Here is a 27,245-nt window from a genome sequence, read left to right on the forward strand (position 1 = left end):
CAGACATAACTGTTCTCTCTCTTCTTCTGCTCTCTCCTATCCTGTTCTCTATCCCTCTCTTTCTCTTTCCCTCTCTCTGTCGAACTACACATGTCGTTCCTGAGCTGTCAGTGATCCAGACTCCCTCTGTCCTCTGGATCTGTCTGACCCATCCTGGTGCCCCGCTTCTGGTTGGAGATCTCGTCACATGGATACCCCGTGTGTCTCTTTGAAATGTGTCTGGGGACGGTTTCACTCTACCATGAAGACAGTTCTGGACTTAACTGATGTTGACAGCTGTTTCTCTGAGGACTTGACTTGGCTGCAGTTGCTATGGTTCAGGGTTAGAATTAATTTCATAATACGCGGCACTGACAAGCAGCCTGCATCTTTTGATCGAAGTAGGCGTGGCGGATCGTAAGACACTAGCAGTTCGCTCAGATACTGCGATGCGAGATCATTTAAGGTAAAAAGTAGTATATTAAAATCGATGCGAAATTTTACAGGGAGTCAATAACGTGAAGATAAATAGGTGTGATGTGCTTGTATCTTCTTTGGCAATATTTCTGAGTTGAAAGAATGCTATCCTGAATACTAACAATTTAGTTTGACGCCATTTACGTTCTAACTTTCTGTTCTAAAGTGCGTGTGTGATCATTATACCAGGGAGCAAGTTTCTTATCTCTAATATTTTTTATTGGAGCTACATTATCTAAGGTATAAAGGAATGTTGACTCTAAATCTTTAGTCGCCTGATTTTTTAAAATAGAAAATACATTAAAACATTGACATAAATCAAGGACATTATTTAGTAAACATTAGAAATCAGACTAAAAAGATAGAAAACTTTTTTTGGATTAATATTTTATGTTAAATATGATCAATTTAAGATTAAATTTAAAAATGAAAATCTATTATTTAAAGATTTGAAATTTCTGAGCAATAAAATTGACTTGAAAAAATATAATATTTTATGAGCATACCAAATGTTGTTTGCAAGTGACTTTGTGGCACATATTTTATTGTGCGGTCCTGACCAGTTAAAAGAAATACATTTGTTTCTCTCTACTCTTTGATTAAAACAATCTAGCGGATGCTTTAAATGTTAACAGGTTGCCAGTGACAGTAGACACACTGCATGCTATTTTTGGCAGTGACATTGCCTCATAAGAGGTTAATTGTTAGGTCAAGCGACATGTACTTGTAAAATTTACCACTGAACATCTGAATGTGCTCAGTCCCATTCACAAAGCCACCTCTTTGTGATTTTCCACACTCAGTTTTTTATCTACCCAATCACTTTCCACCAACCCTCCCATGTATATACATGAGAGGGTTGTACTTATGGTATTCCTTGGCATTTAGTTACCGGCAGACTTAGTTGGAGTGGCTTGGCCAAGATAATAATGGCTCCTGCTATAGGTTTTTATGAGCTTCTCTCAATGCTTTTGTTGGGAATATGTCTAACCACTTCAGCTCAGGTAGGCTGTATATGTTTTTATATAACTACTTGTATTTTACAGGTACCCAAAACCAGCCTATATTTTGGTTGTAAATTGTATGGTTTAGAATTTGTTGTAAGAGTAAATGGTTGCTCAAGAATGTTTCAGAATTTAAGCTGTCAGAAATAGGAATGTAATGTGTAACCTAATCCTTAATTTTTATTAATAGATGGGAAAAAGGATTTACAAAGGCTGGCTAAAATTTTCCAATCATGTTCATATGCATATTTAAAAAAAAAATTGTAAATAATATATGTAGCATGCTGTATGTATCAATATAAATAAATAAGCAGCAGTTCTTCTAGACCAATTAGTAAATATTTAAGTTTAATTCAGTTCAGTAGCCTTCAGTTTATTGTATTTTTATTTCTACACACTCTACATAACTTTTATTGTCTGTATTTTGTGATGGTCTATTAAACGTATCTATCTCAGAGTATTTTGTGTCTGTTAACCAGGCCAGAATTTTATCTGGTAAAAAAAGGATGATTATGTAGTTCTATGTTTCTTAACAGAGGTATGTGGGTCCAGCTGGCCCACCAGGCCCTGCTGGTGTCCCTGGAATCGATGGAATTGCTGTGAGTTAAATAATAATATTGTAAGGCTTATTTAAACTAGAAACTGTATTTTTGCTATCTGTGCTTAAAAAATAATTGACTGAGAGCTGCACCTCTGTTATGCAATCACAGCTAGGCTAAACAACATAGAATTGCTGACCTTAGTATTTATTATAAGATTCTATCCTATGTAAACATATTTAAGATTTTAAAAAACGTACATGTAAAAAATGCATTACACTTATTTCATTAAAAAATTTTTAATAAATTATTTTGTGCAGTTAGCCAGTGAACAGCTTAACATCTAATGCATTTACAAAACACATTGATTAGAATTAATTTTATCGACACTGTTAGTGATAATTTTTTTTTTTTGGTAAACAAAACAGATTTGTGTTAGTTTAGGTGTAGCAGTGGACATACAGCTTTGTGAAGTACATCCCAGTCATTCTATATTTGCATTATAACTCCAGAATAAATTTTTGGTCTATTAGCTCATAATAGCAGTGTCTTTGGCTATTTATTTGTGTCTTTGCTGTGCAGACGTACACTAAAGTTACCTGTGCATGCATACACATACATGCATAAGGTACAACGTAAGCTAGTATTAACTGTAAGTAGTTATTAATGTCAGTCCTTTTTTTGTACATATTCTACATAAAAAAAACTAGTATAGTTTGTAACAGTATACTTACTGAGAAGTCAATAATCTGTTAATATTTAAAAACTTTTTTCATTCGGATTGCTTCATTTTTTTTTTTGTTTAAAAACATAACCGCCTTTTTACTCTTTTAAACAATTATACATTCCAATTACCCAATTGAATATAATCAACCATACCATTACTTATCCCATTTGTGTGTAGTAAATTCCATAGACTAAAATTATGTTTAGTAGTTTTAGTACCTAACTTAGCAAACATAAAACCTTTTTAAAAGTTTCATTATCAAAAACAGCCTGACAGCCTAACAGTAAATGCTGTGCCATGTAAATATAATAATCTGTTTTCCCATTGTTAACGAAGACATTTTTCCAGGCTTATGTTTGAATGAAGAACTTTGGTAACTTATAAGGTTTTTTGGAGACTGGATTTCTGTTACATAGCAACAAATGCTGAACAAAAATTCAGATAGAACTTTACAATATCAGAACCACTTTTTTTTATCAGGGGGAAAGAGGTAGAGATGGAGAAGATGGTTCTGCAGTAAGTACTGACATTTTTTTTAAATCAATTCCAAAAAATGTTGCTTTTATGATTAAAATTATGTCAATTTATAGGGACTGGATGGTGACTCTGGGAAACCTGGTTCTGTTGGACTTCCTGGGTTGCCTGGAGATGATGTAAGTGCTTCAGTAAGAATATATGCTCACTGTTTGCACTGTACATTACAGACATAGCATCACATGTGTGAGGGACACAAAAGGTTCTTTTATGTGAGTTTGAGTGTTTGTGAAATGAGGTGGGGAGTTATCTCTACAAATAGGCCAAAAGAGCTAAGAATTTCTCACACTTGACTGACAAAGCAAACTGAGTAAATAATCTATCTTTTAAACAACAGTCTTATTGTATAATCCTGTAGAACTTTTAGACGTTTTGCATTATAAATAATAATAAAAAAAAAAACATCTTAGCACTTATTGATGGATTGGATATCCTTCCATGTACATCTGAGTTGTGGAAGTGTTCCTCAGTGAGTGAAGCATGAAAAAAGAGAGGTGAGCAGACTGACACAGATGGGGGAGACAAATGGTGTTGCATGCCACAGCAATGTTTGTGTAAATATACTCCAGTGTAGCCCCCCCCCCCCCCCACAAAAGAAAAAATGAAAGGAAACAAAACAATCACCAGTGCCATGACATTCATGACTGCATGTTGACTTCTGTGCCACTAAACAATAACAAAACAACAACAACAACAAACAAACAAACAAACAAACAAAAGACCTAAGTCAGGGGTCAGAAACCTCAAAGAGCCATTTGGTTCCATTTCCCACAGGAAAAAAAAAAACACTGGGAGCCATAAAACTCTTTTGACATCTAAAATAAAGATAACGCTGCATTTAGTTATTTTTTTTTTTTTTACCTTTATGCTATGCAAAACATATATAGTATGTTGCATTTATAAATTAACTACTAACTTCTGTTTGCTACAGAGAAAAAATATTTTATTTCTGCATGCAACAAAAACATTTTAAATAAAAAAAAAGATGCCGGGTTAAGGGTTACTTTTAAATAAAATACTCAAAGTCTATTTGAGTTCTCCTCGTATTTATGAAATAAAACAACAAACTTAAATTATCCACCTGCAGCAAACCAAAAATGCCAGAATAAAACCGGGGCCCAAAAAGGATTAAAAATAAATTTTTAATTAAATACTTTCCAAAGCCACATGGAGCCGCAACAGAGGGATGAAATAGCCACATGTGGCCCCAGAGCTGCGAGTTGCCGATCCTGACCTAAGTGAATTAAAAAATGCATAACATTTTTATCACCCTCTGTCTGTCTCTCTGCCAGCCTGTCTGTGCGTGGCGATTATTTGGGGTGCTAAATGTAATGTGCTGCAGAGAGATGGTCAATTGAGAAGAAATGAAAAAAAAAAGTAATGGTAAGGCTGAGTCCTCTCAGCCAAGCATTAGAGGCACAGGTTTCCAAATGAATAAAAAATATTGACTTGTTGTGTGGGCATCAGCACCCTCAAGGGCCAAGCAATATTTAAATATGTGACAAAATATGTGATAAATGTTCCGTTTATTGTGGTGGAAATGGGTGCAGTATATATTTTTTATGTACATACACACACACACACACATACACATTTTTTATTTTTAACATTTTGAAACGCTTATAGGGGTCATTTATTGCTTGTGGTTCTTATTTGATTCTGTCTTTACCTGGGTAAAATGTTTTTTGTTGCCATGGTTTTTTTTAGGGGTTGACTGGTCCCACAGGAGATGTAGGCCCAGATGGTCCACCTGGACAGAAGGTAATTTACAAATAAAATTAAAGACATTGATGTGGAGAGCAGTCTCTTGCAATAAGCCATAATGATTTTCCTGTCCTCTTAAATGTATTTACCTTATATTTCACCTTGAACAAATTTTAAAAGCTGAATAATTAAAATATTTATTTAGTTTTTTTTTTATTCAGTTAATTAGCATTTGTGTAACATGACAAATCCTCCCCAAAATGAACGGGGGTATTTAAAAGAATAAAATATAATTTAAAAAAAGGGTCTTTTAATGAACAGCTTTTTTCTGTTATAATGTAATAATGGGCCAGTGACTAGGGATCATTATAACAATTAATGAGAAATATGTCTGACAAAGTTGAAAAAGATATGCAAGCACACAGTAACAGTTTTTGCCACGAAAAAATTTAAACAGATGTAAACAATTTTTAATCAAAGTAAACTTCACATAGGAGACCACAGTTTAGTTGAAAATCTGGCAAAAATAGCACTTATCTACAGTATAAGTTTACACTTGTTGATACTTATGTTGTAATGAAGCTTTGTACATGCTGAATTAATTTTGTCGTTGGTCAATTTTATTGACCACTATTTTATTTAATTTTATTTTTTTACACATTTTCAGTCTGCATACACATTAATATTAGGCAATGTTTTTGGTTCTGCTCAAATACTGCAATTTATACCAATTTTACAATAAAAATGTTACTGTCAATGCCTGCATTGTATTTGTTTCATATCTTTATAGTATCCAAAATCATTTTGTGTGTCTTATTTTATGGTTTAAAATAAGCTGACTACATCTTTAAAGTGGTTTTATGTACCTCCCATACAAACAGTAATACTTCAATTGGCATCTGTTTTGTTATTGACCCAATCCATTGCTGCTTATTGGTAACCTATTGTCAAATTATCAGATTTTTCTTTACTTTTGCATTTAAATATTTGTGGTATGATTCAGGGAGAGCCAGGGAAACCTGGAACTCGAGGAGGAGCTGTAAGTAAAAATGATAAATAAAATAAAATAAAATAAAATTCCTGTCAATATTTCATACTGTCTCATACTCTCATACTTAATGTTTAGATAAAAGTTAAATAAATATTATCAAGCTTTAATACTAAAAAATCCTGTTTTCTTATAACATTTGTACTTTTATTCATTTTAAACTAGCAACAGTTTACATATCTTACAGAATACATATGTATATGACAAACTAACTAACCTTCCTTCATTCTAGGGTATTGGGCCTGATGGACCCCTGGTAGGTCTTTCTCTCTTTCTGCCTCAATTATTGTGAACTCTGTTGCCAAGGACTACTAATTGGTTTTACACAATTAATTGACCCAACTGCTTGTATTTTTTATTTGTGCAGGGACCACCAGGACCTGGTGGACTTCCAGGCATTCTTGGTAAATTTGGCCCTCCTGTAAGTAACTTAAATACACTAAACTAGATTCGGTCTCACTCACATTGGCATTCTTTAAGAGCAAATGTAGATCTTGCCGCTTTTTTTCATCATAGGGGGCCATGGGTGTCAGAGGGCCCCAAGGACCTCGTGGACCACAAGGACCACGTGTAAGAATCTTTTTTTCACCAAAGACATACCATAAGCTCAGAACTGTATACTGTGTATGTTGCAACAGGAAGAGGGCCATCCCCAAACTGTTCACACAAAGTTGAAAGCATGAAATTGTCCAAAATTTCTTGGTATGCTGAAGCATAAAAGGTTTATTTCACTGGTAATTACTGGTAATACTTATTTCAAGTACGGGCCAAGCCCAATGGCTAAAAAACAACCCCACACCAGTGGGTCCAACATGACTGGGCACCAGAGCACAAAGCAAGGTCCATAAATACATGGTTTGATAAGTTTGGTGTGAAAGAACTTGACTGGCCTGCACAGAGTCCTGACCTCGACCCGATAGAACACCTTTGGGATGAATTGGAGGAGAAACTGTGAGCCAGGCTTTCTCGTAAAACACATTAACACTACTTAACCTTGTGGAAAGCCTTCCCAGAAGAGTTGAAGCTGTTATAGCTGCAAAGGGTGGGCTAACATCAGATTAGACTCTATAGATTAAGAACTGGATGTTACTTAACTTCATATGCACGTGAAAGCGAGCAAATACGTTTGGCAATATAGTGTATGTTAGAAAGTTGGGGTTGTCAGAGTACAGACATGCAAACAAAATTATATATAAAAATATTGTCTGGACAAAGTAACTATGCGTGTTTTAAGTTACTGAATGATAAAATGCCATTTAAGGTGTTCTTTGTGTGTCCCTAAGCCTTTATGTCCATGAGCCATTATGTCATTCCATGAATAAAAGAAAACACCAAATAGGCCTGCTCTATATGCTGAAATGTGAAAGTCAAAATTATTCTGTTTGAGTGGATTCACTATTTTTGCAGGTAAATACATTTTATGTACACAGCATGGCTATAAACTGATCAGCCATAATGTTAACATCACAGCCAGGTGAATTGAATAACATTGATTATTAACTATATAAACAGTAAACAGTTGACAGGTACAGCCTGAGCACTCTGGACTGCCTCTGCACTGTTGCCTGATGTTGATGGCCCTACACCAGCAGCTGCAATTGAACGTGTGGTGGTGGCAAACATTTCTGTGATTCGCACATTTTGCTGCTTCCACTTTTAGGCTTTTGCGTCTTTTCTCCCGCAGCTTCTCTGCACCCCCCTTGCTCTTTTCTCACTTTTTCTGGTTTATCCATTGTTATAGAGGGACTCATCTGAAACTCCGGTCGAACTCTAAATAGCAGATTTTGTCAAGGGGAGATGAAGACTGGTCAGGAGGGAGGCAGGGCGTGGCCTAAGATTTTATTGGACTAGCTCAATGTCCTTTAAGACAGTCAACCAATGGGCCGCGATTTGTGTCTCAGATACTCTACCGTTGCGGTAAAGAATAAATTGTCTTAATAAACTTTAAAAAAAATATTAAATTATGACTGCCATGCCCTATGGCCAGTCCAGGCCTGGCCCACAGCACTCCACACAATCCACTGCTAATGTCAGGGTGCCAAACACAGCATATTCCAGAGGTTTTGCATATATATATATATATATATATATATATATATATATATATATATATATATATATATATTATAAAAAGAGGGAGTACAATTGCCAATTGCCTGACAATTGCCTGACAAATTTAATTTCCATTAGAGGTTGCATGCATATTTTTTCTGATATGTGGTCACACATAAATAACATTTAAAATTTAAACATTAAATTAACATAATTTAAATTTAACATCTTAAATAGTCCTCTTTGGTTTTAGGGTGCTGCAGGTATACTGGGTGGAGCAATGGAACTGGTAAGTATTTTTATAATAATTCCTACAGTATACAACTTTTTTCAAGTGGTATTTGATGCCTCTAAGTGTGCCTCTAAATGATTTCACGTGCCCTTTTTAGTGCCCCAATGCATGTTCGCCTGGCACACCTGGCTACCCTGGACAACCAGGCATGAAGGTGATCAATAAACAAGAAACAAACATACAATTTTAAAGAACAATGTATATATATATATATATATATATTTTTTTTAATCTTTTTATTTATTTATTAATATTAAGTTCATATATAAACATGTTAAGTGATGACTACTGAGTGTAATCACGATGTAATGTATTTAATAGGGCCACAAAGGTGCGAAGGGAGAGGTTGGAGAACCTGGTAAACAGGGACACATGGTAAGAACATGTCTCTTCTATCTTTGTGGTCTTGTATCTAATGGTATGCACATTCAGTGCAAGGCAATTTAGAATACACATTAGGTAAGTATGTATGTTGATCTATAATGCTGATCTTAATGCTATGTTTAATTGAAGTTATGCTATTAATTTTTAAATATGTTCAACATTGCTATTTGCAATTGCAATACTACACATCCAGTTATTAATTGCAGAATGTTTAAATAATGTCTTGGAATGGTCCTTTATTTATGCTTTTAATAGTTTGGGCTTTTTCATTGCTCTCCAAAACCTTGCCCTTCTCTATTAAATTGTACACAAGCATGTTTGAATAAATAAATTTTAGAAACAGCTACTTTATTGTTCTCCTTTGTCATTCATTTTTGCAGTGTACTGGCAGAGATGCCTTCTACTGCATCAAAGCCTTTTCATACCTATGTTTTGCAATTGTGCGTCATTTAGAGACTGCTACCATTTTAAATGAGACATTTTTTTTCCACCAGGGAGAAGTAGGAGACCAGGGTGCCCCTGGAGAGGTTGGAACAAATGGCCCAACAGTGAGTGCATTAAACTTTCTAATGCATCTACAGCATATATTCAGACTGTTTCAGAAAGACAGCAATCACAATCTTGTCTTTGTCTTATCAGGGTCCACAGGGAATACAAGGTGCTACAGGAATTATGGGTCCTAAAGGGGAGATGGTAAAGTAAAACTTTATAAGATTGAATTATGAATAACATTTGTCCACTGTTTACACTGAAAAAACAAAACAAAACAATAAAATCCCATCTAAATTGTTGGCCAAGGCATGTTAAGTAGTAGTGGTGAATATGGCAGTTGAACATGAACTTGGCAATTAAAAAAAAATTTGGCATCTACTGGATGACAACAGGAATGACTATGTCAGCATGAATATTTCCATGTTCATAAGCAATTGATATGGAAAATACAAATTGATGTGCACACTTTTCTGCTTTTCTCCCCTCAGGCATGCAATTTTAATATTGGTTGCCTACTAGGCAAGCTTAACTTCGTCACACATATATTGTTACATTTATTTTAGGTGATATCTGTAGCATTGTATAATGACTAAACTATCTTTTAATATCCATCCGATTGTTTTCCAGGGACCTCGGGGCAATGATGGGGATCCAGGTCCTCAGGGGGTTGAAGGTGCCACTGTAAGTGTTTTAGGGATAAAATTGAGCATGCATACAGACATCTGTAAAAGTTAGTGCTCAGTCTTTAAATATTTCATTTTAAATAATAAAAATTATCTGATCGTAGTGTGTTTTAGTATTAACCAAATACAACCTCAGCCAGACATCAACTTTTTCACCGTTCCAATGAACAAAAATCAACCCAAAAAGAAAAAATCACTTGCTACTCTCCTGTGTTTAAAAATAAGACAAAGGTCTAAATGTATGTACTGCACTTGTTCTTTTTTTTGCGTGCTAACATGAATGTGTTTTTGCAGGGTGATCGTGGTCAGAGGGGGTTAATGGGAGAGTCTGGCCCTAAGGGAGAACAAGTATGTGTGAGAACTATAACTTGATCCCTGGTGAACAAATCACTAACCCATACACTCTGGATAAGCAGGTTATGTGTTCACACTATTGAGCTAGTCAGCAACCATGTTTAGCAGGCTAGCAGCAATCCAACAGTCAAGTAACGCACCATATGTCTATGTAACTAAAATATGTGCGATGCATTCTGTGCACACTAAAACTACACTACATTTTATTACTTTTTTACAATGCATACTACATTATCTGTGCAAAGTAATACATCTAATCAATACATAAACAATGTGGTATAAAAAGGTAAAAAAAAATAATACAATGTGTTTAGAGTAATAATTTTTGTGTTTTTTTTTACAATGCATCTAAAACTTTCCATAATGTAAAAAAAAAAATTGCATAACAAAGTTGATGCTTACTTAGAAAAGGATAATGACTACACCTGTCACAGACAGATAAATGCCTCAAAAAACTGAAATGACTGTTGTGTACAATTCTTTATATGTGCCACATCCTGAATCCTTAATTAATTAAATTAAATTAATCAATTGAATTTATATTTCCTGGAGTGCATAATAAAAAAGTATGATTTGTAACAATTTATAAAAATAGAGATATATCTGTTTTTGCAAAAGAACTCTTTTTCTTACATTGAAAATAAAGCAAATACAAACTGCAATGTCAAATGTTTGACTGAATGTTTAATTAAGGGAAAATATTATATTTTACCTGATTGTACTATAAGAAGAAAATAAGTATCCAGGTGTTGCTGGAATTAAACTCATGTTAAAGATGATCTCTATTTTCAGGGACCCCAGGGACAAAGAGGCATCACTGGTCTCCCAGGACCAAAGGGTGAGAGTGTAAGTAAAGAGAATTAACTTAAATTGCTTTGTCTTTGTGTCCTACTACTGAAGAGAAAATGGAGAGAAGACATATTTTTTTTCTTTAATTTCTACAATAAATCATCTCAGGTTCATTAATGTTAATTAGGCCTATAGTGATCCATAGGATTTATGGACATACATTACATGGCTAAATGTATGTAAACATATAACCCTTAAAGCCATATGTGCCCATCCCAACAGCCTCCACTTCTCTCAAGACTTAGAGAACAGGCACTATACTTGATAGGTACATCACCTTACATGCTTTGTTTTTCACCTTGACATGCCCACCAGTCTGTAATAGGGTAAGTCTGGACTAATCAGACCCCCTGAATATTTACCCTTGCTCCAAAGCCCAGACTTTATGCCTTCTAATAAATTAAAGCTTTGTTTGCGATCTCAGGATAGACAGGGCATAAAATGGAAGATGCAAAAGTCATCTATATATCTATCAAAATACTAGCAGGTGTTGTAAAGTTGTTTCATTGGATTAACTAATGTTTACTAGGCACTTAAAGCAGCACTGTGAATGTTTCCTATGATATGTACAAAACCAAAGTCATCTGATTCCTACTAAATGTGTGCCTATAGCAACAGAAATATCCACCACATCATTGTATGTGTTCTTCAATAATATTTAAATATTTGACAAACGAACATGATATATCAAAAACAGGCCAGGGAGCTATTATCACACCACCCTATCGTTAAATATTTTCCTGTAACATCCCTAGTGTATTACAAATATATTTAATTATTCTGTAGTACATTACAAAAATATTTATAAAACATGCTTTTACATTACTTTTAACATATTTCAAAATAATTGTATTATGGTATATTTTCCAAAAATATGTTATAGAAAAATATACTTTAAGTGAAAGGTGTAATTTCCAAAGCACACTTATTCATGTTTTTTTTTTTATGAATTTATTTTTGGCATATATATATATATATATATATATATATATATATATATATATATATATATATATATATATATATATATATAATTATTGAATTATTGTAGCAATGTACAGAAAGCACACATTAAAGCATTAATTTTTTTTATATGCGGTAGTCTTAGTATATTTTCAGTAAAATTTTACTATATTTATTCGTTTATATTTAGTGCACTATCCTCTCTAACGCATGCTCAAACTCTTTTTTTTGCAAGCTTAATGTGTGTTGTAACTCTGTCTCTTTCATGCGCTCAATATCATAAAGTTACTCTTGCTCGAACTGCAGCATTAGAACTTTTCCACTATTTCAGCCAACCAGAGACTAGAGTAGGGGCAGTACCAACCAATCAGAAACTGGAGACGGGGTCCGCTGTTTTTCACTCCTAGTTTTTCATATTGTTATTATTTTATTTTTCTCAGCATAAGGTAAATTTCATGTTTTTTGTTAGGTAGTTTTTATTAGGTTTATTTTCAGATACTCGGCATTAAAGCTAGAATTAACACACCAGGTTTAAACTAATACAGTGTATTCCAATACTAATGTCTGCCAACTGTATATATTTTTGTTTTTGTGAGACAACCTGAAGTTTTGTTGAAGCCTATAGAATAGCTTTTAGTACTATTTGTTGTTTTATAATATATTTTTTGTAACCTTGTGCAAATGAAATCTGTTGAACTCATGAATAAAATTTGCCTTGTTATTTCTGATGTGTTTTTCAAAAACATGTTATTGTGTAGAAAAAGAATTCAGCATTTGTAAAAGGTCCTAAAACCCTGTAATGTACTGATTATTAACAGGAAAAAGGGAGAGTTGGCTCATTTGGCTTAGGTGCTAGGTTGTTGATTTGGGGGGAATCTGAGGAGCCAGGTTTGACCCCTGCTGTTGGTGGTTACCTGTCCCAAGCCTGGATTAAGAAAAAATAAAATTGGGGGTTGTGTCACGAAGGGCATCATGTGCAAAATTGTCCAAAAGCATGCTATTGCTGCAATAAGAATATATTCATAGTATATTACCTGTGTATTTGTAACACAGTAAAAATGTGCTGTAATGTACTTATAATACATTAAGTATATACTTTAATTAATTAATTACTTGTCACATATGTACATTAGTACATAAACAGCCATATACACTAAGTATACATAAAGTTGCACACAAAAGTAACCTTAAAATTGTGCTTTTGTATAATTTAATTACAACTTAAGTACAAAGTACAAATTTAGTTGTTCCAAAATAGCAAACTTTAAGTATAATAATTATTAGTCTAGAGCAAGTACACTTAAGTATGCTTTGGCATGCTAGAATTTAATATACTTAGCATTCTTTTTTTTTACTTGGGCAGCATTTACTAGGACCATTTAGTCCAACACCATTTAGTTTCAACACCCTTGATTGATCAATTCACTTCCTTCTAAAGCAGCATGTACTTACATCTACTCAATCTTTAGTACAATTATATTATTTTAAACACCATATCATGCACATTATTTTGTTTCTATTTTCAGGGTTTACCTGGTGTAGATGGCCGTGATGGAATTCCTGGATTACCTGGAGTTAAGGTATAGTAATAGTCATGGTTTTAACTATAAAACATAGAAATATGCTTGTGAAATATGACAAAATAACGTGGCAGATTCCATTATGGTACTTGTCTTTGTCATCTAAAATAACTGCATTTCATACAGGGCAGCCCTGGGAAATCTGGAAACCCTGGAGAGGTTGGACTTCAAGGACTGTCTGTAAGTTTCATACCCCTACCTTTTGTTTTTAAAGGTCACATACAGTATACTCTTTTTAATACAAGTTTGTAACCCTTAGAGGTTTTCAAAATGTGTCTGTTAATTTACCAGCTGAAATACATCTCAGATCATGTTTGCTTGATTTTACTATTTTTCCAAACACTCTGTTTCAAGAACATTGATGACCGTGATGACAAAGACATCTTCAGTATTTATTGATATAAAAGTTTAAACACAACAAAGAGCTAAAGATTGCTGAGTGACCTTTTAGCAATTAGCTGCAAAGTCAATCTTTCAGCACACTACATATGTCAGCAAAGAATAAATTTGCTAATTAAACTTCATAACATTTGTGTGACCTACTTAAACACATCAGTTTGTTTTATGTTAAGATCAATTGCAATAAATCTCACACCACACATACATGCCTGCGTCCTATCATCCTAACAAATTATGCAGATTTTTTTTACAACCAACTGGGTTTTTAAACTAATTTCAGTCTGACAATTGAGCCTGACAGATTTAAATAATGTGTTCAGGTGTGTAATTAAAAGTCAGGTATGAGAATGTAAAAGTTTGTGGTTGTACTACTACTACTACTACTACTGCTAATAATAATAATAATATTTTTTATTTATATAGCTTCAGGCTTAGAGCAAAAGGTACTCCTAAACACACGCCGTGAGCGGTGAATGTACCGTGGGCGCCGGAGAATCCCTAAACTCTGGCAGTGCTCATATGTCATAGGGTCAAGACGCAGATGGCAGTTTAAGGCCCTTAGCTGCGATGGTAAATATCCAATATCCATTACAGAAGCGAGATGCAAAATGAGGCAAAAAAGAGAAAGGAAAAGAAGGGAAAAAAAGAAAAAACTTTGCCCAAGACATTATAGTACTGAGCAAGTGAGAGCCAGACAAAGGCAGAAACTGCCTGAAACGGGCAAAAACAACACTAGGCCGACCCTGAAACACCATACTGCTTGTGACAATAAATGTTTTTGACAATGTTTAGTTTTTTTTTTTTTAATAATAAAACAAATAAGCAAGCTTTACTTTAATGGTAGAGTGGGCTTTATGATGTTATAGAATAAAGAAATTGTTTTAACTTTTAAATCTAAAGAAATATTGATACCATATGTTTGTTTCTGCAGGGCTTACCTGGTATTACAGGATCGAAGGGAGCTCCCGGTCAAAAGGTAAGTAATGCTCATTGTATTTAACTAATTTAGGACCCGTAAGTAAGTATGAGAAAATAGAATTATAGAATTGTGTCAGTTTTCTTAACACATATGAATTTTTTTTCTGATAATAAAACCATCCTTTAATTTTAATTGTATAGCGCTTTTAACAATTTTCATTGTCGCAAAGCAGCTTTACACAATCAAAATAATTATTTAAGTTTGTATGGAATGTGAATGTGTATAAATGACCAAAACGACAGTGACCAAAAAAAAAAAAAAAAACTTCCTGAGATTGTAATAGGAAGAAACCTTTAGAGGAACCAGACTCAACAGGAAACCCATCCTAATCTGTGTAAAACAGAAAGCAGGAATTTGATCTGCAAGCTCTGCATTCATACTGTGTGTTAGGTGGCAGCCAGTTCAGCTATAACAGTTGATGTTAATTGATGTTCAACACCAGTCGAGGCCAAAACCATCTTCTAGGTAGAGTGAAACCGTCCCCAGACACCAGACGCATTCCAAAGAGACACACGGGGCATCTATGTGATGAGATCCAACCAGACGCGGGGCACCATGATGGGCCAGAGAGGTCCAAAGGGCAGAGGGAGTCTGAATCACTGGCAGCTCAGGAACGACATGTGTAGCTTGACAGAAAGAGGGAAAGAAGGTGGGGGAGAGAGAACAGGAGAGGGGAGAGAAGAAGAGGAGAGAACAGTTATGGTCACATTCACATAATGTATAATGAGAATGTATATTTACTGTAGAGTGCAAGCAGAGACTTCAGGAGGACTTACTATGACAGCATAACTAAAAGGAAGAGCCAGAAAGAAACACAGATATGAGGTCTCCCTGAGATATAAAGCAAACAATCACCTCACCGTCAACAAACCTGAGTGATCAATGAGAGTGGGGAAAACAGCATCTAATCATACCAGTTCACCTAATACTCTACGTCCATGAGTCTCCCAGATCTGCTCCTTTACCCAAGACAAATCTATTTATAAAAATGCTTAATTAAATAAATAGGTCTTTAGGCTGGACTTAAACACTGAGACTGTGTCTGAGTCCCGAACACTATCTGGAAGGCTATTCCATAACTCTGATCGGAGTAAGTGTGGCGGATCGTAAGACACAAGCAGTTCACTCAGATACTGCGGCGCGAGACAATTTAATGCCTTATATGTCAAGAGTAGTATTTTAAAATCAATGCGAAATTTCACAGGGAGCCAATGAAGTGAAGATAAGATAGGGGTGATGTGCTCGTATCTTTTGGTTCTAGTGAAGACTCTTGCTGCTGCATTCTGGACTAACTGAAGCTTGTTTAGGCACCTAGTTAAACAACCAGACAGTAAGGCATTACAATAGTCCAACCTAGAGGTGATAAAAGCATGAACTAGTTTTTCTGCATCGTTGCATAAGCTGTTTTTTTCTCATCTGTTTTTGCTGAGACATATGTAACTGTGTGTCATCAGCATAAAAATGAAAACTAATACCATGCTTACAAATTATGTTTCCCAGAGGATGCTTTGTAAAAAGAAAAATGCCTGAATCCTGTGGAACTTTACATGAGAAAATGCAGAATAGTCACAATTTATATTTACGAACTGACAACAATCAGTCAAATAGGATCTGAGCTAGGAGAGGGATGTTGCCTTAATTCCTATCACATTTTCTAATCTGTAAATGGAGAATACTATGATCAATGGTGTCAAAGGCTGCACTGAGGTCGAGTAATACAAGCATAGTTACACAACCCTTGTCAGAGGCAAATAGGAGGTCATTTACCTCCTCCTCTGAACAGTGGCGTCAAAGACTACAGTGACACCTTTGTAGTGATACCCACTACAGAAGAATGATGATTTTTAAGACATCATGTAGTCTGTCTTCAGTGTCCACATGTCTACAGTATAAATCATCGGAGAGATCAGAGATCAGACAAATTCAGAAGTGGTTTTCGGCCCTGCCCTTAAATTATTGAGATTTAATGGTTTGTAAATGGTGATTTGATGGTCTCTACACTGCAGTATGGAGATATAGCTTTACAATATTACATTATACTACATTACACTACTGTAATGTAATATGATGTTTACACAACATGCAAATTTCAACTGGCTTCACAAAGCAGCTCTTAGACATTAATCAGTGCATATCTGTATAGCCTGTACACACTTATAATGCCCATGCTAGTTTTTACTTTCCTTTCAGCTAATTCCTGATTTACGGTTTTGGTAAATGTTAGTACAGTATAGTATTTTTGTCTTGGAGGAGTTATTATGTATGTGCATTTACTAGCTTTGGTAGCATGGTTTTGAGTCCCAGTCTGTACATCAGCTTAATTACCAATATTCAATTAGCAATATGAGAAATTCAAGGATATTTCAGGTGAAAGGTCAATGATATCAATACCTATTTTCCATAAATTGTTGGGGGCATGCAGTACTTCATGTAGATAATGTTAGTCCAACTTCATTTTATTAAAGTAATACTAACTTTCAAAACCACTGTAATACCAACAATGTTCCAGCTTTTGCAACCTTATAAAATTAAAGTTGCCACCACCTTTTGACAACCAAAACAATTCAGCTGTTACCTACTGTACTGATTATTATGATAGTAAATTATGCTAATACTATGATGATGCTATGAAAAATGTCCTAAAGAGCAACATATAGAAAACCAAAAAATATTATTTATTATAGACTGTGCTATGGTTATTCATTCAGTTGAGGCAAATGTACTTTTATTAATGACCACAGGATAACTGTGTCAATATAATAAAGCCTTCTACATGTCTGCAGGGATGCTAAAAACATTTTCCCCTATTTAATTCGTTGTGATTTTTATTTCACACATATGAATAGTGTATTTTTTAAAAATGCTAAGGTAATTTCTAGTACTTAATATAATAAATACTTAATTAAAACTGTAAAGTGAGTTAATCTTCTTTTAATCCCAAACCTGTCAATAGAAATGTTTTTAAATGTCTAGGCATAATTTTTGCAGAGTTAAGGTGGGCAGTATTGAGTTGGCATGAAAGTGATGCAGACAGAAGTTTTATCCCATTTGCATAATTTCTCAGGTAGAAGTTATGCTTTTTAGTAAACAATACAATGTATAGGGTAAGCATAAAATCCTCCCCTGTTCATGTACAGTCATATCTTTTAAAAATTGTTCTAGATAAAACATGAATGTCAGGGAGTTTTTCCTTGCCACTGTCGCCCTCGGCTTGCTCACCAGGGACAAACTGACCATTTTGATTCATACAAATTCACATTTCATACAAACTTAAATAATTCTTTTGACTGTGTAAAGCTGCTTTGCGGCAATGAAAATTGCTAAAAGCGCTATACAAATAAAATTGAATTGAATTGAAATGTTTTACACAGACCAATTAAAATATTAAAAACATTTTTAGCAAAAACATATGCTTATAACTAAAAATTGTTTTTTGGTGTTCATATATTGTTTGTTTGAAAATACTTTATGCTCACTCGAAATACATTTCGATTTATTTGTATAGCGCTTTTAGCAATTGTCATTGCCGCAAAGCAGCTTTGCACAATCAAAAGAATTATTTAAGTTTGTATGAAATGTGAATGTGTATGAATCAGAATAGTCAGTTTGTCCCTGGTGAGCAAGCCAAGGGCGCCAGTGGCAAGGAAAAACTCCCTGAGATGGTAATAGGAAGAAACCTTGAGAGGAACCAGACTCAACAGGGAACCCATTCTCATTTGGGTAAAACAGAAAGCAGTAAATAATCTGCATTTATACAGTGTGTTAGGTGGCAGGCAGTTCAGCTATAATAGCTAATGTTAATTGATGTTAATATAGAGTCCAGGTAGTTATTGAAGACCCAGGTAGATTTGTAGGAAGTTCCAGTCCTGAACTATCAAACATTTAAAATGTTGCTTTGGCAGGGATTAACATGAATGTGTAAATTTATCCTTTTGACAAAATCTCTCAGGTGGCAGCAAGAGGCAAGTGCTTTTTAGACAAATATCTGAACATTGCATTTTAAGGCTGTTCAGGAGAATATCCATTTGCCATACTTATTTGCCACAATTAATTCATGCAACTACTGTACTATTCCCAACACTGTAACTAACTTGAATAACTCTTTTGGAAATCATTAAGCCGATTACTTGGGTTACTAATTTTTCATTGGAGTAAAGAGAACAATAGTGTAATTATACCAATGTTATTGTGACAGAAGTATACCTGAAAGAAAAAAAAAATTCTACTAAGAAAACACCATTTTTATCTGTAGGTAAGTACAACATTATTAATGTTAGCAAATGTGGGTAAACCTAGAACACAACGTATAATGAATTGTTGGGATTCTAAACAGCTTTTCACTGCGCACATTGGTTTGTTTCACATTTTAAGCACAATACAGTACTTTGTTTAATAAGTTTTATTTTATGTAACAAATGTCATCTTTTAATTGTAGGGTAATGCTGGACAGCCAGGCCTTATTGGAACTATGGGATCTGCTGGAAAGCCTGTAGGTTGGCCATAAACCACATAATATTAGAGCAGTTGAAGATGCCTAGCAAAGATATACAGGCTTAAATTTTATATTTCTTCCCAGGGAGAACGTGGAAAACAGGGAGAACTTGGAACTGTTGGCCCTATTGGTGGAACAGTAAGTGCTAACTTCCCTCTTTTTTAATCATAACGGTTATTAACGGTAATTGAATTCCTATTTTTATGTTTTCTATTTTTTAAAAATAAACATTTGTTTATGTTAAGGGAGATAGAGGCGAGCCAGGGCCTTCTGGACCTATAGGGAACCCAGGACTCAGAGTAAGTGGTGTGTGTGCATGCATGTCTCTAAATGTTTGTGTGACTACTAGTCAATAGGTTTTGACTAAATAGATTGAACATTTGGACACCAGATGTTTTTTTGTAAAATCTGTTATATAGTTGGTTATTTATTTTTAAGGAGAAAGTCATTCCTAATCTAAATGAACACCCATTACTAAAACCTGGACCAACTCAACCAGTAATTTTCTTATAATTTCATTTCTTACTAATGCTTAGTAAAATATATTTTTTTCTTGCACAATTATTGTAGGGCAACATTTTATGGAAAATTCCTATACAATATAACAATGCCACTATTGTTATTGGCGCTGATTATGTCTCTGATTATTATACATTGTTGTTCACAATAGGGGTGAGATACTTACTTGATTTTTTATTTTCATGAGCTGTAATTCATAATCATTGAAATTAAAACAAAAAAAAATTTCACTTTATGTTTAATGTGTCCAAAATATATGAAAGTTTCACAACTTTAAATTAAATCATATAAAACATTTTTTATGTACTGTACTGTATATGTGACAAGATCATGGGCACCAGAAGTCTGACTGGTCTGATTCCAGTGTGTGTTCTAATGCACACACACTGGAATCATGATGCAGTGTGTGTTCTGAAACTTTTCTATTAAACCCATCATTAACCTTGCAGCAATTTGAGCGACACTGGTTCAGACAAGATGGATCAGCCTTCCCTCCCCATGTGCATCAATTAGATATGGCCCTCCCGGCAGTTTCCCTGTTTTTCTTTCTTGGACCATGCTGGACTGGGAACATCCCCCAAGAGCTGCAGTTTTGGGGTTGCTCTGACCCAGTCATCTATTCATCACAATTTGGCCCAGTCACTGTCAGTCAAATGCTTACACTTGGCCATTTTTTCCTTTCAACACTAGGAACAAAATATTTACATGCTGCCTCATATATCCCACCCACTTCCAGGTGCAACTGTAATAATAATAATAATAATAATAATAATAATAATAATAATAATAATGTATTTTATTTATATAGGCACCTTTCTGGTCACCCAAGGTCACTGTAACAAAATCATCAATGTTATTTACTTCACCTCACAGTCACGTCTTTGATTCTTTTATTTTTTTGGCCATTCTGATGTAGATTTATTGCTGTGCTTTGGATCATTGTCCTGTTGCACCCAGTTTTAAGTTTTAGCTGTTGGACAGATGGCCTCACATTTGCCTCTAGATTAGGTGCTAGTATACAAAGAAGTGAGTTCATGGTCAACTCAATGACTCAAAGGTAGCCAGGTACTGTGGCTGCAAAACAAGCCCAAATCATCATCTCTCCACCACAGTGCTTGACAGTGGGTATGAGATGTTTCTGCAAACCTAAGTCATGTTCTCATGTTCTTTTTAGAAAAAACAGGCTTTCTCCTGACACTCTTGCAAACAGACCATACTTGTTCAGTTTTCTTCTAATTGTGCTATCAGGGATTAAAATTTTTAACATGTTCAGTGATGCCAGTGATGAGCAGGTTTGCAGACACCATAGATGTTTGTTAAATAAATAATGGCACAGTAAAAAGAAAGAATATTTTGTTGTTTGTCTGAGGTTGTTGCTCAGTCAATCAGAAGTGCAAGTGCAGGCCGTCTCTGGGCAGTGTCACAATATTGCTGAGGTAATCAGAAGCACAAAAACTTGAGGTACACAACCAATAGTTATGCAGCCGTATTTTTTTGTGAGTTTTGCACATTACAATTAATAAAAAAATTTTTTTTTACATGCAGCAGGTAAAAATGTTAACCAATGTTACTCACCTTGCATAAAAGTGCAGGCCATCTCCAGGCTGTGTCACAATATTGCTCAGTGCAATCTTCAGTTATACAACCAATAGCCTTTCTCTTTTGTCGATAATTGTGAAGGGTGCTCTAAATGGTTGCTAGGGGCGTGGCTTATTAGCATCATGATAAACGTGAAAGACAGTAAAGTGCTGAGTTTTAAACTTTGTGAGAAAGTGAGAAAAAGAGAGACTGTTTATCAATAAACAGCTGTGAAGACTCCTGTCAGTGGCGGAGGGGGGTGGGGGGCACGCACACTGCTCTGGGTCAGACACAGACAATGGCAAACAGGAACTAAGCTCTTAAACAAATGCTTCCCAACAGAATACCGTAGGTCTGATGGCCAAAATTCTTTCACCGTGAGTAGCAGGAACTTCCAGACTACAACATATTGAATTCTCATGCCTGTAGAGTGTATTATACTGACGTGGCGACAGTGTAAAAACCCCCTTCGACAACCTCCGATGTTAAACGCGAGCCAAAAATTGAGTACTTTGGAACGGCAAACAGGAATTAAGCTCTCAAGTTAGTAAACTAGACAGCAAGATAAATACACAAAACTTACCGTCAAATTATTTTTTTCCCCATAAAAATTATATATATATAAAATTATTTATATATAAATATATATATATATATATATATATATATATATTTTTTTTTTTTTTTTTTTTTTTGAAGCATGGCAAATCATTTGCAGTCAATTTTTGAACCTGTTTTAAACACATGCATATACATTTTATAGAAATGCACTTGGTTAATTTCATTTGCTTTACAGTAAATTGTTGAATGAGGATGGGTTCCAAAACCAAAAATCAACATTGATTAAATGTTTGTCTTTTTAACACAGAAAAGAAATGAATTATCAACATCGATTCAACATTATTTAGCATTGAATAATCAACCTTAACCAAAATTATGATTCTGATGAAATTTCAACAGGGGTTTCAAGCTTCTTATGATATTATATCACTTTTTGACTTAAATTGTCGGGCTGCTAAATTAGAAGACCTGATTGCAGTGGAACAGTGCTGTATAGCTGTGCCTCTTCAATCAGCGTGCTTAACCAACTGGCCTGTTTTTTTTGTAATTCACAATCCTTCTGTAAAACAAAAAATATTAGATGATAATATGACAGTAAAGGGGGGAAAACGTTTTATGTTACAAATATGAATATAAGTCATGAAGAGACCGTTTTTCACGGCAAGCTAAATGTCCCATTAAAAAAAAAAATTTAAATATCTTATCTTGGTCCACCTTGGCTCAGGTTAAGTACCTTATACCATAGCCATCACCTTCATCACTTATCTTTCACATTCTCCATACCACCAGCATGGTGATAGCGGACAGATATTTCAAAGCAAAGCATCTTTTTTTTGGCATTGCGTGTGACTAAAGTCTAATGTTTGAATGCAGTGTATGGATTTTTTTTTTGGAAAAAATTGTGGATCATCAAATTTACTAAACCTGCACTGATTTTTTGCTAAAATAATTTGAAACATTCTCTACATGACTGCCAGCTCATTTGCACTTCAAGAAAAATTTCTAATTTTTATTCTCAGCAAATGCAAACATTTACAATAACCACTGTCATGTCACTCATCAATCATTTATGACATTTCAAATAAATCTTACTATAGTTTATATCATCAAATATAAATAATAATTTCACTTATCGTTTGCAGGGTTCTAAGGGTGATCTTGGTCTGCCTGGACTTCCTGGATCCCCAGGCACACCTGGAGAGAAAGGGGAGAGGGTAAGGGCATTCAAAAATATATATTAAAACACTTAAATTTTGAAAATAATTTATATTTCAGTTACATTTAGCAGACACTCTTATCCAGAGCGACTTACATTTTTATCTCATTACACATCTGAACAGTTGAGGGTTAAGGGCCTTGCTCAAGGGCCCAACAGTGGCAACTTGGTGGTTGTGGGGTTTGAACCTGGGATCTTCCGAACTGTAGTCTAATGCCTTAACCACTGAGCTACCCCTGACCCAGTTAAAGGTGTATTTTTTGCAATTGCAGTGAATTCTATAAGTATTTGGACAGCGACTTATTTTTGCCTTTGTACACCACCTTAGTGGATTTAAAATGAAGCAATCAACATGTGACTGAAGTAAGACAGATGAAACTTTCACTTTGAATTTAAGGGGATGGTGATTCAAATTATGGAGGCTGAAAAAAATCTAAACAAACTTAAGTGAAAAGATATGAACAGCAGAAATGTTTAATAACAGCGAAAACATTTTAAATTAACAATCTGGCTCATTCTTAAAAAAAGAGGTGCTGCAAAACTAGATAATATATTAGGGCTGTTAATATTAACATGCCAACGCATGTGATTCATCAAGAAATTTTAATGCATAACTATTTTTAATGCATATCAAGAATATGACCAAGGTTGACCCTAATGTCTTTCCATAATCGCTGCACAGTTACCAGGCTGCGTGTGAGAATGGCACATTTAATGCTGATAAGATGATTGAGGTAACATCACCAGGTGTGTTGAATGGCAAATGTCATTATAAAAAGCTTAAAGATGGAAATTTAGATTTAAAAAAAGCTGTGTGCTCAAGCTACATTCAAGGGGAATTATTTTACAAAATTATATAAAGTGTAAGCTGTGGTACTGGTGGCTTAGGTGGCTAAGGCTCTTGGTTGTTAGTTTTTGTATCTAAGGATTCGGGTTTGAACCCCGCCGCCAGTGATTTTCCACACCTTATATTACTCAGCCACTGCAACTGCGTGTTTGACATATTATAAAACTGCATCTCTTTCCTCTAACCACTTTGGACATTTTTTATGTTTTTAAATGATAATTTATAATAAATCGTGATTGACACACACACATAATATATATATATATATATATATATATATATATTATTTAAAAAATTCTTCAATATATAGCACAGAATTAAGTTGGATTACAAGCAAAGGTGAAAACAGTGCCAGACATGTGTGAAAGAGAAATAAAAAAGTAAAAGTTAATTTCCTAACTTGAACCACATATTGCTCTAATAAAAAAGACATTGCTTTCGTCCTTTTTTTAAATGGGTATTTAATTAATAAATCTGTTGTTTTAAAAATGTTACTTATGTGTTTATGAAAATAATCTTTTGGTTGCCTTTTATAAACAATTTATCAGGGTGATCCTGGTGAATCTGGATCCAAAGGAGAACAGGTGAGGTCTAGTTATAAAATTCTTGATCCACATTATCCTGCTTTATCTTGATATAACACCATATGCAATGGAAAGTCAGCTGTTTTGTCCCTAAAATTAATAAATTATTTTTTTTCTTTGTTGCGATACATACGTATTCTAGGGAGAGCAAGGTGCAGAGGGAACCCCAGGAGACAAAGGAGATGTTGTAGGTTGAACAACTTCACTCATGAAATAATATTGCACACTGTTAAAGGATATAAATTCATCTGAAAGGTTAAAAAAAAAAAAACAGTTTTGCTTATGCCTATGCTATTTTTTTGTCATGTCTATTTAGGGGGAGCCTGGGGAGTCTGGACCTAAAGGAGAAGTAAGTTATGTTAAGCCATGGAACTTATGGTTTGATATAGAATAAAATTAGTTATATAGAGATTTGCTATTTTTATGCTGAATATTGTTGTATCGATGTTAAGGGTTTGGCACTTGTTGTATTATCATTCTAACGGCAGTCATTTTATTTCCAGGTTGGTAATCCAGGGGAACCAGGCAACAGAGGCCCTGAGGGTGCGCGTGGGCAGCCTGGCATCGAGGGACCACCTGGTAGTTCTGGACCCCGTGGTGTACAAGGGAACAGAGGAGCTCCAGGTCCTCGTGGTTCTCAAGGCCCAGCAGTGAGTCAAAATATTAGAGCAGAGCAGAAATTAATAGGTTTTTCAACCTTTAAACAAGATATTTACAGTGAGATGTGCTGTTAACAAAATCTAGTGACTTTAAACCTGCCAAAAGTATGTATTTGCTTCCATAATGTTAAAGGAAAAATATATGTATTTTATTGGCGTGATAAATGCATGTAGAAAAGTTTTATTTATTTATTTTTGGAGCAAACCAGAAATCATTGTTAAAGTCTGTAGTGTTAACATCACATTCTGTCCATATACATTATAGAAATATCCACATGGACAGATCACAACCCTAAAGTCAGTGAAAAGATTAATGCATAAGGAATGCATAAGGAATGCAATGAGGGGGTTGCATGTTTTTAGGCAGCAAATACATGCTTTTATGACAAACTTTACAGATCCTGCCCTTGGAGTAATTTAAATGGATGAGAGTGACTAAACTAGTCTATATATAATTTTTTCATGATTCACGCCGTCTTTTTCTCACGCTGTCACTTTTCCTCACGAGCTCATGTCTTCCCCTAACACGTCATGCGCATTTCCCACGCCCCCGTCTGTTCACCGGTTTCTAATTTCCCCGTGATTAATCCAGCATTTAAGCACACGCTGTACGTGGCTTTTACACGTGGCGTTAATCCTTGTACGTGGGATTTTCTCGCGGTTATTTTCCCTTCGGATTTCATGTTGCCAAGCTTGCTTCGTTTCCCGTTTTAGCTTTCGGTTTCTCTTCTCGGATTTGTTTGCCTCACTCTTTGATCTCCCGGTTTTGACTTCGCGCTTCCTCTTCTGGTTTTCGGCTTCTCGTCTACATTTTTGGATTAAACTCCCCGCTCTTTGATCTCCCGGTTCTCGAATCTCCGCTCCCCCTTTTAAGTACGCCTGCCGCCTTACGTTTTTACCCTGACGCTTCGCGCCTAACTTTTGGTTCCGACTTCGCTTCCGCTCCACGACCACGCCCCCTCTGTCTGCCGTCATCTCCCCGCGTTTGGATCCATCATGTTCCGCTCCCCTCCCCGCCTGTGACATAATTTATTTATTTATTTATTTATTTATGTAATTACAGTGTAACCTTGGATTACGAGCATAATTCGTTCCGGAAATTATGCTTGTATTCCAAAACAGTCATAAACCAAATTACTGTAAAGAATTCCAATTATTACTCAAATTATTCATTCCACAGCCCCAAAAAATAAATACATAAATATGTAAAAATAAAACAAATTAACCTGCACTTTACCGTAAAAAAATAAATCCTGACAGAGAAGTGTCTTTGTTTGTATTCTCGGGCGCTGTACGTGTGTGTGTGAATCTAAAGTAAGCTCCCTTCTCCCCCTTCTCGTCCTACACAGTTACCCTTACTCCACTCTTTTCACACACACAACGGAAACACTGTTTTATCGGAAAAATAAACAAGAAATCTCTCTAATGACTTGATTGAGCGACACACTAATGGAATCACTGCTGTAAAGTAAAAATAAAACAAATTATCTCGCACTTTACCTACAGTATGAAAAGAATCACGTCAGAGTAGTGTTTCTGTGTAGTCACAGTACACGCGAGCCAAGAGACGCGCGCTAGGACCCAGCAGGGGAGACGATTACCCACAATTCCACAGCACAAGAGAGAGAAAAAACATTGGCTCAGTTGTGATCACGTGACGCTCAGTGTAAAAACAAGAAGCGCATGCGTGATACATGATACTTGGTACTCGTGAACCAAGACTCGCTCGTTTTTCAAGTAAAAATTTATT

At 35.0% G+C, this 27,245-nt stretch overlaps 1 protein-coding gene across 1 annotated transcript in view; it reads left to right on the forward strand.

The window, feature by feature from the left end:
- Positions 1-27,245, forward strand: part of col9a1b (collagen, type IX, alpha 1b) — a 38,961-nt gene that overhangs the window by 3,690 nt on the left and 8,026 nt on the right. Inside the window, exons 4-31 of the mRNA XM_053479755.1 lie at positions 1,345-1,460; positions 1,997-2,059; positions 3,207-3,242; positions 3,317-3,379; positions 4,968-5,021; positions 5,968-6,003; positions 6,245-6,268; positions 6,380-6,433; positions 6,529-6,582; positions 8,318-8,353; positions 8,454-8,510; positions 8,678-8,731; positions 9,235-9,288; positions 9,380-9,433; positions 9,860-9,913; positions 10,210-10,263; positions 11,062-11,115; positions 13,608-13,661; positions 13,788-13,841; positions 14,992-15,036; positions 19,475-19,528; positions 19,616-19,669; positions 19,777-19,830; positions 23,332-23,403; positions 24,801-24,836; positions 24,979-25,023; positions 25,153-25,185; positions 25,340-25,486. Of these exons, the coding sequence (XP_053335730.1) occupies positions 1,345-1,460; positions 1,997-2,059; positions 3,207-3,242; positions 3,317-3,379; positions 4,968-5,021; positions 5,968-6,003; positions 6,245-6,268; positions 6,380-6,433; positions 6,529-6,582; positions 8,318-8,353; positions 8,454-8,510; positions 8,678-8,731; positions 9,235-9,288; positions 9,380-9,433; positions 9,860-9,913; positions 10,210-10,263; positions 11,062-11,115; positions 13,608-13,661; positions 13,788-13,841; positions 14,992-15,036; positions 19,475-19,528; positions 19,616-19,669; positions 19,777-19,830; positions 23,332-23,403; positions 24,801-24,836; positions 24,979-25,023; positions 25,153-25,185; positions 25,340-25,486 (1,565 nt within the window). The remainder of the gene's footprint in view (positions 1-1,344; positions 1,461-1,996; positions 2,060-3,206; positions 3,243-3,316; positions 3,380-4,967; positions 5,022-5,967; positions 6,004-6,244; positions 6,269-6,379; positions 6,434-6,528; positions 6,583-8,317; positions 8,354-8,453; positions 8,511-8,677; positions 8,732-9,234; positions 9,289-9,379; positions 9,434-9,859; positions 9,914-10,209; positions 10,264-11,061; positions 11,116-13,607; positions 13,662-13,787; positions 13,842-14,991; positions 15,037-19,474; positions 19,529-19,615; positions 19,670-19,776; positions 19,831-23,331; positions 23,404-24,800; positions 24,837-24,978; positions 25,024-25,152; positions 25,186-25,339; positions 25,487-27,245) is intronic.

Source organism: Clarias gariepinus, chromosome 20 (assembly GCF_024256425.1).
Source record: "Clarias gariepinus isolate MV-2021 ecotype Netherlands chromosome 20, CGAR_prim_01v2, whole genome shotgun sequence".
NCBI lineage: Eukaryota > Metazoa > Chordata > Actinopteri > Siluriformes > Clariidae > Clarias > Clarias gariepinus.